At 38.7% G+C, this 14,904-nt stretch overlaps 1 protein-coding gene across 1 annotated transcript in view; it reads right to left on the bottom strand.

Moving 5' to 3' along the window:
• Positions 1–4,169, bottom strand: part of rorb (RAR-related orphan receptor B) — a 263,070-nt gene extending 258,901 nt beyond the window's left edge. Inside the window, exon 1 of the mRNA XM_072584980.1 lies at positions 3,951–4,169. Coding sequence (XP_072441081.1) covers positions 3,951–3,957 — 7 coding nt within the window. The 5' untranslated portion in view covers positions 3,958–4,169. The remainder of the gene's footprint in view (positions 1–3,950) is intronic.
• Positions 4,170–14,904: the final 10,735 nt, after the last annotated feature.

Genomic DNA, 14,904 nt, shown 5'->3' with positions numbered 1-14,904 from the left:
GAAACAAAACCAGTGCTTTGAGCCCGTCATGATACTGTGTTACAATTGAAAGATAATATAAATATGTTTATTGATCTTCACATTATGAAAGATGTTTCAGAAAAATTAAAACTGAATATGCAAACACTAAACAGTGAAGAGAAGCTAGAATATTTATGAGGCAGGACATGCACAGAAAATTTTCAACAACTTCTGAAAACAGGGCGGAATTTAATATGGTGAAGTGATTTGAAGAGCGGATTCTGACAACAGGATAGAATGGCTGCATCATTGCAGCTATAGGTGAAGCAGGCAGAGTAGGGAATGAACACAGGAGTTGGTCTTGAATGTATGGGATAGACAGCAATTGTGGAGCAGAGGCAGAAAACAGAGAGAGACAGACACAGACAGAGACAAAATAAAAATGTAACCTGGGTGTAATAGTTACCTTAGTAGCTGTGAAATATTATTATCAGTCTAGTGCTTGGCATGGGAGTCTGAAAAATAATTATTCAATGTTTTTCAAATTCCTGGATTATGCCACAGCAGAGCTCATCCAGTATTGTTGTTAGGTATAGTGAACCCGAGTTTAATCAAACAAACACTGCCAAGTTTTGAGTAATTTGCTCAATCATTAGAACCTTGGATAGCTGAACATTTGAATAGCCCTAACAAAGAACTATTTTTGCAGCTTTTTCCACACCTGTTTTAGGACACCTTTCTCTTTGCTTTATCGCCAGATAGCACATTTTGGTCTAGATGTTCTTTCCATTACAATTTGAGTTTGTCATTGAACAAGCTGTTTGAATGTAATAGTGTGGCTAGTACCATTTATTAAATTGACAAAATTGGTAGACTAATGAAAAGGCTCCGCTTTGCTAATGATTACTTTCTCACAGCAATTATCAAATACTCGTCCTGCAATATCTCCCACTCCTCTACAAGTGTGGGGGATAAAATGACAGTAGATTATCTATAATACCTTCTATTGAGTTCTCTAGTGCAAGTCTATTAGTGAACTCATAACCTTCCTTTCTGTTGCCTTATCATTGAGGTTTTGGCTTCTCAGTTTTGCCTTTTGAGGTCATTCTTGCCTGACTTTCCATTAAAGAAATGAATACCCTTTCCCTCATTTTCTGTTGACTGGAAATCTGGCCTCTTTTCATTTCATTACTGAAACTGTCCTCATTCAGTCCTCTGCTATTGAGTTCAGAACCTTCTTTCAGCAGATTATAATTGCGATCTGATTTTTCTCTTATTGTGTGGGACAGTGGCCTTTACTCCACTTTCAATTCTTTTGTAATGTTACCACATCTTCTAATATTAGTTCAATTATGCCTCAAAAGTGGTGAAGGAGGCTTTCTTTTTGAAAACCACTTTCCTGTTATCACCTTTCCTGTTCCACTCTACCCCCATTATAATGCAGTGTTTGACACTCATGCATTTTATAATGGGGGGCATGTTATGTCATAGGACAGAACTGTCACTTTCATAACATGAAATATAAAAATTGTTGAGATGTGATCCTTTTGCCTTTTAACATGAGTGTTACAAACAGGAGCCAAAAGCCATGTAACAGAGGTGACGTATAATTGAAGTGATCATGATTTTGCATTTTGCTGTCATCTTGATTCCACTGGTCATATTACCGTTTGTTTCCCCCTCCCCCTTTCTAACCTCCCAAACATACGCTCATTATGTTCATTTAATTTCTGTACTGCCTCTGGTGTAAGTTGATGTATAGCACATCTGGCTTCTAGTCCACGTTTTCTGCTAATTATCAGAGCTGTTCAGTGGAAAAAAAATCTACTGCCAAATGATGTTAAAACAATCAACTTTGAGGCTTCTTGCTCATTTACTTTAGGAGGAAGATAATCTGTTGTGATCAAATGGCACACTCAGGGCACAGACTTTTGCCAACACCACTGGAAAAAGAGGACAATCACTTAAAATTCTGCACACATTGCTGACTAAATTAAATTTAGGGACACAAATACCAGAGCTGAATTTTTTTTTGCTACGTTATTTTACTTTTCGTTTTCATTTTATGGAAGGCAAGTACATAAAATGCAAATGAAAAATACTTGCAAAATTTGCAACTATTCGCTTTTACGTCCATTTACAAACAACCTAAGAATAGAAGGACTTTTCCCATGGCCCTTTTTTTTCTTAGCTAAGGTACACTAAATGATGGGTGACTTGTTGTTTTGGCAAATTTAGTGTTAAAACACTGGAAACAAAGACAAAGAAAGTGAACTCATTGGGATCAGCAAAACATCTCTATTGCAAAGAAAAACTTTAAAATCTCGCACATAGCACTTTACATAGCTCACTATGAATTCCAGTCCAGATTTCTTTAAGTAAATGAAAAGATGAATTCTAATCGCCAACATTTGTTGTGCTAAGGAGTGTGGAACACAAGGATAAGCGACACTTTTTCAAATTTTATGAAAATGACTTTTTGCAGTGTATCGCGCTGTTATTTAGTATTTTTAAATAATGTAAATCAACGCAACTTGTAAGGAATAAATTTCATCGGCGTTAAAAATAAGCAGAGAATAAGGTTGCGAGACGCGCCGATTTATCTCGCCACATTAAAGTGGACCAGACCCAAGTTTCTACTTTCAGTTATTAAATAAGCGGACCTCGAACTACAAAGGAACTAAATTGTCATCTTGTAATGTACCCCGATCTTAAAGCAGTTGGCGTGTATCAGATTTTGTCCCCAGTCCTGGAACTTGCCACAAATATTCTCGGATGCACTTTACAACCACAGTGGACGCTGGACATCCTTGTATCCCCCGCACAAGATCAGGACACAACCTCAAAATGACCAGCAATGCAAACGGATCTAGTGTGGCTGGCTGCTATGTTTTTTTTTGAAAACATAACAGCCTTCGTCAAATAATAGTTTGCTGATATTAATCCAACCGCGGCCAATATACTGCCCCCGATAAAGCTCTGATCCGATTCACATGACAGGACGACACACGCTGAGTGGAGTGGGCTGCCTGTATGTTTCATGTGTTGGGGCTGGATTGCTATGATTTTGTTTGTTTTGGGGGAGGTGGGGAGGGGGGGGGGGGGGGAAGAACCGGCTTCTAGCAGCATCTTGACGGACAGAAGTAGGTCAGTGGAACACATGACACCGGCTGACTGTGGACACAGCCTCAGCCAGCACCTTTAACAGTATACAGAGCCCCACAGCATCCTTTGCACTTGACTGTCCATTGAAACATAAGGTGCTTGATTCAGTGTGGAGAGAGCATGTTTCATGTAAAATTAAGAGTATGCCGGCTGAGTTACCAAATGGAATTAGACACCCTGACATATGCCAACAAACCAAAATATCCACTGCCACATTGTTTACCATCTCCTGCTGCATCTGCCCTGTACTAATCACTTCTATTGGCAACTGGATCCAAACTGCCCAAAAATCTGTATTTTCATTATTAACAGTTCATGTTGTCTCACCTTACAGCCACGGAAACACGCCTCAAAGCCAAAATGGCATAAAAGTTCTTGCTCAGGGAGAGAGAGAATGCAATCAGCGTTGCTTTAACCCGCTAAAGCGAGACAGGCGCTGGATGGATGGCTAGGAGCACTGCACTAGCCTGCTGTAGTAAACAAAACTGTTATGACAGCTTGTCCAGCTCCCGCCCGCTGAACTCACCAAATCTCAGCTAGAACTGAGCGTATTGTCAGCGAGCAACAAAGTTTATGTTTACGAAAATAAACCCACATTGTTGTGGAGAGCGCAGCCGCTCAGACCTTAAGCATCGCAAAACCAGGAAATTAAAAAAAAAGTTTCGAACAACCATCAAGGCAAGAAGCACGTTTTTAAATGCAGATTCCCACGATCCCCCCCTCACCACCCCCTCCGAAAGTCGGTGTGTACTGCGTGATCGTCCTTGCCATCTCTCAGCTGTCACAAACATTTGCCCAGCAGCAGCCTCCAGGCGATCTCTTACCTCGCATGGTGGCGACTTCAAATGGAAAATGATCATGAAGATATATCAAAACCCAATCCTCGGCGAGAAAAGCGGCGGCGGCTAGAAGGCGGTAATAACACTGTCAGGAGGTTGCTCTCCCACCATTGCAGCTTCTCTCCTTCAGTGTGTCATGACTGTTCCGCTAGCGCTCTGTGTCTGAATGGAAGCATGTGGCCTTTCACATGACATCTGCGCCGTTCATCCGTATGTGAATTTCACTGGCACCAGGAGAGAGTGAGGCTTCTTATAGCAGCTAGGATGACTCTGTCACTTCCAGCTCCTCCTACGAACCATCGCCGGCCAATCACTGCCAAGAGCACACAGGGAAAATCGACAGTAAATAAAAAAATCGTATTGAATATAAAAGACCACTGTAACCACCACATTATTTTCACCAAGGTAACCCTAAACAATAAGGAGATAGTAGACTATTTCGTCCACACCTCACTTAGATATTTACTATTTACTGTGACGATTATTTATTCTGAAACACTTATTTTAAATGCGTTTTATTCTAATTAATATAGACATGATCCATTCACCAGTTGTATAAATGCAAAACAAAAACTCTAATCCAGGCTATTAGTGTTCAGGAAACGTAGTTTTCAAGCTGTTTGTTTACTTTACCTTCGGTTTGTAAAACTGAGAAATAATTTAATTTAACAAGCGTTAGCGTGTGGCGTACAACTGCCTTTAGAGTGAGTTGAATAGTTAGTATGGCAGGTGTTTTTATGCACCTGTGTTCTCACAACATAAGAAATCCAGTAAGTAGGCACTAAGGATAATTTTTCATGTTGTTGATGAAGATAAACTGGAACAACATTATGCAACTGTTAAAATGCAAAATGAGAAGATCGAAATCAAATAATATTTAAATAATGGGGCTTTGTATACTGGCACGGATCCAAATTTTCACATAACCAGAGAAGGCAATGCAACAACGTGAGAAAGAAGCTGAAAATGTGTAAACAAAATCATTATAACAACTACAAATATCAATAATAGAAATTAGTCCGTTTTAATTATTAAATGGCTATATTTTCACGTACTTCTTGGTAACACTACATTTTGATTACATTATAGATAAGATTTTACTTCCAACTTCATCCTGTAGCATTCATTGCAAACATTTACCTTTTCCATAAAAGTTATCTTATTCACTGAATAGAAAAGAAAAAAGACCCGGCATTTCACAACTTCAGATGCTGTAAACTTTCCTTTAAAAAAATACTTTATTCACAAAATGTGTAAACAACCGTATTTGACTTGAATAGTTCAGAATTTGCAACCTCTCTCAAAACCTCCCTCATGTTCCGCTCTATATCATTCTCCATAACCTTAATATTTACAAATTACATTCCAGGCCAGAGATACAGCTTGAGGGCAAAACATTTCAAATTGGCAATTACAAAGTTCTAAAGTGCTTTGAAGTTATTGAAGTATTCTTGAAACGTAGTTAGTGTTGTAATGTAGGAAACATGGCAGTAATTCACTAGGCTCCACAAATGGTAATGTGAGAATGGCAAAACAATCTGTATAACGTGTTGTATGAGGGATAAATATTGGCTAGAGGACAGGGGATATCTCCCCTGATTTCTCTTAAATAGTACCATGTGATATTTTGTATACACCTACAAGTCAGGTGGACATTGATTTAATATCTCATCTAATTAGCTGTAATATGAAAACTTCTTTGCACAAATTCTATTCACATAAAGTGTTAGAAATAAACGTGAGTAGTGTTGCGCTGAAATGCATATATAAAGAACTATGAATCAGCTGATAGTATAATATTTAGAAAATACAAATTTTAGTTTCCAAAAATGTAGGCTAAAGAAACATATGAGTGCACTTGGATACTTCAATGTGTTAAAAGTACTACAAAAACTTGCTTTGTTTTGGTTTCAACATATGTTACTGAGAAATAATCTGCTAAAGTATTGTAATTTTGTTGTGGTTGAAATAGTGTGCGAAAGAAGATGCATTAGGGGACCAGTTGTTCATTCTTCCGATCTGATTGGTGGAAAAGAGAAAGGAATAAAGCTGGCTGAAACCTGCAACAGCAGCATTCATAATACTGTCACAGTTCTTCATTTGTTATGCAACCACTGTCCATACTATAGACAACTGTGCTTTCTTTAAAAAAATGTTTGGGAAAGATGATTTTAAATTGTCAAATGAACACAATAATGTGACAATAATGAACTTTTAGTCATGAATTGAAAACAGGCAGGAGTTTTCTGTAGGTTGTGCCATCTTTCCAATGCAATTCACTGAGAAACAGCTAGAGTGCAAAGGATTGTGAAATTTTAAGCACAAATTGCATCCAGTGGAAACTGAGTTTCTTTGATCTTTTATGTGTGTTTAAAACACCAAGTGCTAGAAGCTGAACCAGACCACAAACTGTCATTCCACCATAATAAATGAATTATCATAGTAAATTTCTACTAATTATATCTTTTGCAGTCCTTCACAGACAATCTTAAAACTTTTTTTTATCTTAAGTGGAAAGGCTGAAATAGGAACCCTTTAAATTTTTTTTGTGTATTAACTCAATTTTGTAAATTACTAAGAAACATTTTATTCTACATTGGAAACTAACTACAATTACAAATTGAACTAAGTTTTGCTTTTTGACCTTTAACCTAATTCTACACAGCTTTACATCTTACTGCATTTTACAGACAACACAGAGATTGCAGCAAAGTAATTGTAATGTGGGCAACAACTTGGAACATCCTCTGGAAATTTTATAACTTTTCTTTTAACCCCTAAATATATAGCAATTTTTTTGTTTTAGGTGAAACCCAGTTCCATAACTCCCAGGCTATATCCTTTTGTCCAGGTATCTGGATAAAATCATGATGTACTCAGGAAACAAATAGAAAAGTCTGCTGATGGTATTCCAATTATTGTTTCTATCCTATACATTCATTTACAAGTTAATTCATCTTTGAAAGCTGCTGAGCAGGTTATAATAGACGTTGACAGCCAAATGTTTTTGGCAATCAGTGAATATGAATGTGAAACAATAAAAAGTATATGACAGATACAGCAGGAGGTAAAACATATGTTTCAAAATAGTCATTTTCCTTATCTAGTTTCTCTTATAACAAATAAAATGCAATGGCTGCACTAAACTCGATGATAAATAATTTCCTTATATGTCAGTTCCTTTCATATTCTTGATACCTAAGGAAGCTAATTATTCTTTTCTCTGTTCAAAGGTCCCAGACAGACTCACTGATTCATATTGATAAATACATTCAAACAGTGACCACCACCTAATGTGTTTATATATCTCTTTAACACTTAAAGTCTCAAATAAATCAAAGGGCTACAAATTGCTTTCGACCCACTTTCAAGGGCAAAAGTTTTGGCATGTTCATAAGTCTGAGGCTTGAGGCACTCTGAAACTGGGCCCCAGGTCTCATTCTAATAATTGTAGGGAGCTGTTCATATCTGCCATCCATACTAACTGTCCAATTTGGGCTGGTCACTTTACTGCCAATATCTCAGGTAAGCCCTGGGAGGAATGAAAAGAATAAGAGGTGGTTAATTTGGATTAGAAGTGGCCTAAAGTGTTGGTATAGAACTATAGTTAGTACCCTGCTCTTTTTGGTTCCATATGAAGATAATATAAAGAGCAACAATTCTCTTTTGGTTTAAATCTAAAAAATTGGGTTCATCCAAAATGCTATTGCATTTGTCCTAAATCCCCTTCACCTATCATGCTTGTATCCATTGACCTAGATTGGTTCCTGGTTATGCAATATCTTGATCTTAAAATTCTAACCCTGTTTTCAAATTCTTGCATGGCTTTGCCCTTCGCTATCTGTGTAATTTTCTTCTCTGGCCTCACAACACACTGAGAAAACTACGCTTCTCCAATTCTTGTGCATCCCAAATTTTAACTGCTTCACTACTGCTGGTCATACCTGTAGTTGCCAAAGGTCAGACATTCCCTCTCTAAACCTCTGTGGCTTTCTATCTCTCTTTTTTCTCTTATGACTGCCCTCACAACATTTACTAATGTTTGGTGATCTGCTCTAATATTGCCTCTAATATTGTGTTACTCGGTGTTATATTTTGTTTCATATCACTCTTTAGGTGTCTTTTGAGAGAGTCATAGAGTCCTACAGCATGGAAGTAGACCCTTCAGTGGAACTAGTCCATGGCAACCATGTTCCCAAACTAGACTAGTCCATCTCCCTGCCTTTGTCCCATATCCCTCCAAGCATTTCCTATTCATGTACTTGTTCAATGTCTTTTAAATGTTGTAACTGTACCTACATCCACTACTTCCTCTGGCAGTTCATTCCTCACACGAACCATTTGCTGTGTAAAAAAGTTGCCCATTTGTCTTTTCATAAATCTTTTTCCTCTCACCTTAGTTTGGAACTCCACCACCCAAAGGAAAAGACCATTGCTATTCACCTTTTCTGTGTCCCTCATGATTTTATAAACCTCTAAGATCACCCCTCAACCTCCTACCCTCTTGTGAAAAGGTCCCAGCTTATCCAGCCTTTCCTTCTGACTCAAACTTTCATTCCTGAAAACATCCTGGTAAATCTTTTCTGAATTCTCTCCAATTTAATAGTATCATTCCTATAGCAGCTGACCAGAATTGCACATAGTATTCCGGATGAGGTCTCACCAATGCCCTGTACAGCCTCAACATGACATCCCAACTCCTATACTCAAAGGTTTGAGCAATATGAAGGATGCACTACAGTAAAAATTTGATGTACGTACAAATTGTTGTCCAGCATGCTATTTAGAGAGAGGCAGTGGTGTAGTGATAATTTCACTGGAAAATATTGTGGAAGGTCAGGTTACTGCTTGAGGGACAGGACCAAAATCCCGCCAGTCCATGTGTTGTATGTCAAGGTAATCGAGTCTGATGAAAGGAATGAAACTGCATGGACCACTGGGCATTGATTCAGACATTGGAAACAAAGACAACAAATATAACCCTGCCAGCTTTGCAAAATTCTCCTTATTAATATCTGGGGACTTATGCAAAATTAGGAGAACTGTCTCAAAGATTTCTCAAGCAACCGCTTGCCAAAATCGTACTCATGGAGTCAAACCTTATTGACAATATCCTAGAATTCACCATAACTATCCTTGAGTATGTTCTATTACATCTGAAGGACAGAGGTAGCAAAGGTGACAACACACTGGTATACAGAAGGGAAGGAATTGCCTTGATAGTCCTCAACATTGACTTTAGATCCCAAGATGTCTTATGTCATCCAATCAAATCTGGACAAGGATATCTCTTTCTGAGTATCAGCTACCACCCAACACATGCAGCCCCCCACCCCCCTCCAACCCCCTTCACCTGATTAATCAGCTGTCCCCATGAAGAGGCACTAAGGGTGACAAAGGCAAAGAATGTGCTATGGATGGGGGACATCAATATCTATTGCCAAAAATTGTTTGGTAAGAACCATGACTGACCAAGAAGAGAGGTCATATTGGAATTGAAACATTCATTTTGTTTCATTTTCTCTGTAGATGCAACCAGATTCTTGGAGTTCCTGTTTCTATTTCACTGCTGAACAAACTGGCCAAATCCCAAAGGACATAACTGTTAGACTCAGTTTGTAGGTGATGAGGGAACCAATAAGAGGAGAAAACCTCCTTTACCTAAACTTCAACAGCTTACCTGTTCAAATGATCACTGCAAAATTCATGTCATTATTGTTAACAGTGACTATTGCACCACTCTTGGAGAGACAATGTCCTATTTTCACATTGACAAATGGTGCATCGTGTTGTGTGGCAGCGTGCTAAAGGGGATGGATGTTAAATAGATTCAGCAACTCAAAACTGGGCATAGATGTGGCGTTGTAGGTCATCGGCAGCAGCAGAATTGTATTCAACCACAATCTGTAACCTCAAAGCCCAACATATCCACCAATCTACCTTTGCCATAAGACTGCAAAACTCTTGTTCATCTAAGCATATAGGACTGCATGCCAGGAGCATCACTAGGAATGATGAGATGTCAACCCTGAGAAACTACAACACAGACTACGGACATGCCAAACAGCAGAAGAAGCACATGATAGGAAGAGCTGGGTGATCCCATAATCAATGTGTCAGATGAAAACTTTACATCCCACCATGAATGATGGTGGACAATTTATAATTAAGAGTAGAGGGGACTCCACAAATTGCAACCATTTACAGCCAGAGGTGCTGAATGAGTGATCCATCTTGATCACCTCTTGAGGCCCAAGTCTTACAGATGCAAGTCTTCTTCTAATCTGATTTCTTCCATGTGAAAGGTCAATAGGCCCTGATAGAATTCTAGGTGAAAGTGAGGACTGCAGATGCTGGTGATTAGTGTCAAGATTAGAGTGGTGCTAGAAATGCACAGCAGGTCAGGCAGATTCCGAGGAGCAGGAAAATCAATGTTTTGGGCGGGAGCCCTTCATCAGGAATCACCTGTTGTGCATTTCCAGCACCAGTCTAACCTTAACCCTGACAGAATTCCGGCAATTCTGTGCTCCACAACCAGCCTTGAAAATGAACAAGCAATTCCAGCGCAGCAGCAACACTGCAATTCTCGTGACTATGCAGAAACCTAGTCAGGCATGTCCTGTTCAAGAAGTGCAGAATAAATCCAATCCAGTCAATTATTGCTCTCAGTCTACTTTCAATCATCAGCAACGTGATGGAAATGGGTCATTGAAAGTGCTACCATGTTGCAAAGAAATAACCTACCCCTTGACCTTCATTTTGTGTTTCACCAGAGCCAACTGGATCATGATCACATTGCAAACAAAGGGTTAAACTGAGGTGTGAGATGAGGATGACTGCCCTTGATGCCAAGGCAGCATGTGACTGAGTGAGACATTATGAATTCCTGGCCAAATTGATGTCAATGGGCATGGGGTGAAAACTCATCAAATACTTAACACAATAGAAGATGGTTGTTTTTGCTGTTGGAAATCAGTTTTCTTAGTTCCAGAACATCTCTGAAAGAGTTCCTCAGAGGAGAGTCCTTGACCCAAGTGTCTTTAGATGTCTGAACAATGATATTTCGTCCATCATAAGGTCAGAAGTGTAGACCTTCACTGGTGTTTGCACAATTTTAGTATCATTTGTAATCCACAGATACTGAAGCAGCCTTTGTTCAGATGTAGAAAGACTGAGACAACATCCAGACTTGTGCTAATAGGTAGCAAATAACACCACACAAATGCCAGGCAATGATCAGTTCCCAGGAAATTCAATGGTATGACAATCGCTAAATCCCTACCACCAAAATCTTCCAAGTTACCATTGACCAGAAACTGAACTGAACCAGTCTTCAAGAGCATGTCAGAGGCTGGGAATCTTGCAGTGAGAAACTCAAGGCACAATACTCAATCAGCTTGATACCATCTAGGCAAGATAGTTTACATGAGGGGACAAAATTTGGTGTCAAAACCATGGAAATGGTCCTGCATGGTTCTGAGGCAATGTTGACACGAGGTCAGGTCCCGTGACATACAAAGTTTGGGTAAGTGAGGCAATTCTGAGCAAACATGTAGATCACGTGAAAGCTGCTACCCCACAAATAGGATAGGAGCAAAAGATGCCCAGCCCCTCAGAAGGAGAAATTTCTTTTAAGGCACTTTATGCACAAGAGATGGGCTACAGCCCAGTGCACGCCACCTGTGTCTGAGTCAGAGTCAGAGAAACTGGACCTGGGGCAAAAACATCCCAGGAGAAGCAACAAGAAAAAGAACAGGCTGACATCCCGGACTTGAGGGGGAGGGAGCTAGTGATTGGAACGAGGTTGGTCAGGTGGATCTCATTGAGTATGAATTCCCTGACTGGCCCAGATGAACAACCCCAATCAGGGAGCCATGGCTGACAGATATAAATAGAATCTCAATGATCCTCCTCTGTGCTTGTGTAATTAAAGGATGATTTGGTGAGAGGATACTGGCCTCAGTGGAGTTACTTCACTGATAAAGCCTGATGAATTATATCACTAACATATCATATGGCCTGTGAGCAATTTCAAAGAAGAGCAAAGAAGGTCTTTATAATGCTTTGCAATGTATAAACATATAACCAGCTACACTAAAGGCATATTATCTGGACATTATGCAATGCTATTTATAGGGCCTAGCTATGTGAAAATTAGCTATTGAGTTTCCTACATTATAATAGACTCTGCACTTCTAAAGTAATTCATTGAATCTAAAGTGCTTTGGAACATCCTGAGGGTGTGATTGGCATTATATACATGCAAATAATTCTTTCTTTTATTTGTTAATATTGCCAAATTCATTATGAATGCAATTTCAGTGATACTGAAAATCTTCACAAGAATGCAGAACCAAAGGGTAGTATAGACTACATTAACACAATGCTCTTAATGATAAAATCAAAATACTGCAGATGCTGGAGTAATTAAATAAAATAAAAAATGCTGGAGAAACTCAGCAGGTTTGGCCACACCTGTTAGTTAATGTTTCAAGTCTGAATAGACTCTTCTTCAGTCTGAAAAAGAGTCATATTGGACTCAAAACGTTAACTCTGTTTCTTATTCCACACATGCTGCCAAGTTTTGAACTTCTCTTGCATTTTCTGCTTTTATATACTCATAATAATTGTGCACATATGTTATTCACAGGACTACTGCAACATATTAAAAACTGTTACCATTAAACATATAATAATCTCATATAATTGTCAATTATCTTAGAAGGTAGCTTTTCAAAGTCAGAACTCAACAAAACCTAAGTATTAATTATGATGTGCACTGGATACATATTGCGATGCATCAACATGTCTTTTTCTAATATATAGTCAGGAACTGGCTGTTTCTAGAATATTTAGCCATAACTCAGTAACGTTAACTTTATTATGGTAATACTGGCAATATTCGGCAGTACTAACAAATATTTAAATGACCAATGGAATCTTGGGTTGATCTTCCATTCAAATGTATAAGAGAAAGTATCATAGCTACTTTCATACCAGAATTCAGTTCAGAAATAGTTCATATAGAATAATTAGATTAGATTGCTTACAGTGTGGAAACAGGCCCTTCGGCCCAACAAGTCCACACCGACCCTCCGAAGAGCAACTCACCCAGACCCATTCCCCTACACTTAACACTACGGGCAATTTAGCATGGCCAATTCACCTAAACTGCACATTTTTGGATTGTGGGAGGAAACCAGAGCACCCGGAGGAAACCCACACAGAAGCTGGGAGAATGTGCAAACTCCACAGAGACAGTTGCCTGAGGCGGGAATTGAACCTGGGTCTCTGAGGCAGCAGTGCTAACCACTGTGTCACCGTGCCACCCACCATAATGATGGTAAATTAGAAACTACAAAACATATTTCATTCTCTTTCATGTTCTGTAGTAAATGGTTCCAAATGACTACAGATGACTTTTGTACAAAAAGGCACAAATGTATGATTGTTCTTTTTACACGATGTGCTTCATTCAAGTACTGAAATACGTGAGAGCCTTTTTAAATTTACACAGCAAAAATGAATAATTATGAGATATTGTCAATATAGACCCTGGTTTTTAAGGCATCCTAATTTTTACAGACACTTTGGAATCTGCATTTATTGCTGTGATATAGAATGATATCTTGCACAGCTAACACAGGATCTTTCTTGAAGAATATGACATGATTTTCTCCTTTTATTTTTATGAAGGTAACTAAATTATTTCACAAAATGGTGGTTTACATATATTCTAACTTTAACCTAAATGGACACGATGATTAAATCAATTTGAATGAATTTGATCAGGCATAACAGAAGTTGCATAGACCAAGAATTCTCACAGGAATCTTTGTTATGATATATGTTATATCAGTGATAATTGGAGTAAGGCACCAATTTATTAGTGCTAAGAATATATTATTTCTTTGCATTTCAAATGATTTAAATACATATGGATTCTTACAGGAAGTTAAACTCATAAATGGAATTAGCTGTTATTTATTACAGTTTTACAATTTACATTCTGATTGCATTTGGCTTTCATGTATACTGATGTTCTTGCACACTTTTAGTCTGTAACATGTGCTATCAAATACCCCGTGTTGATTTACAATCAGATAAAGCTGCAGAATATCCTGAAACCATGTTTTGTAACTATAAAAAATAACATGCTGTCTGCTTAGAGAGATTTGCTCCATAAATCAAAAATTTCACCTCACCATCCACTGTCTTCTTAAAATTAACAATACTGTGGACTTAGTGGTGTGGTAGGTCAAGCTTGTAAGACCCAGTTTGAAATCCAGTTCAGGCAGATGTAAGATAATACACTTCCTGGTCAGCTGTAAAGTTCCTATTGAAATGAGTTTGACCCAATTCTTAGCAGGCATACATCTGCAAGCCATAACTTTGCAGTAAATTCTTAATCTCTTTTAGAAAGGTAATAAACATGGCTGGTATGGGAAATGGAAAAGTCATAGTGATGCACCATATAATGCTGTTCAGATGTTGAATTGAAGGTGGAGTAGTTTGGAGCGAGTTTTATCTTACACCTGAATATAGCATTAGTTCTTGCCAGCTTGCCTTCGAATCACAAGGTGATAGGTTCATGTCTTATTCAACTTGCTCATTGAGGACTTGCCTTAATTTCTCTGCTCACCTCACCTATTCTAACCTATCTCCCTGTGAGCTGACTGCCCTCTGTGCTTACAAACCTTGACAAGCCCGTGACAAGGGTGGTGCTGTTGTTGGCTGGTGTGCTAACCTCTACAATGCGGAGGCTGAATACCAGCTTTCAACACCTCCTCCTATCTCCCCCAGACCATGACCCTACCATCAAGCGTTAGGCGACTGCATCCACAACAATCACTAATCTTATCTCATTTCAGTATCTCCCCACAACAGCCTCCCAACTCATTGTACCCCAACCCTGAACAGCCTGCTTCTACCTTATTCA

The sequence above is a fragment of the Chiloscyllium punctatum genome, chromosome 2 (assembly GCF_047496795.1).
Source record: "Chiloscyllium punctatum isolate Juve2018m chromosome 2, sChiPun1.3, whole genome shotgun sequence".
In the NCBI taxonomy this organism is placed as follows: Eukaryota; Metazoa; Chordata; class Chondrichthyes; order Orectolobiformes; family Hemiscylliidae; genus Chiloscyllium; species Chiloscyllium punctatum.
Note: the sequence above shows the minus strand (reverse complement) of the source record. Positions and strands in the feature narration are given on the sequence as shown.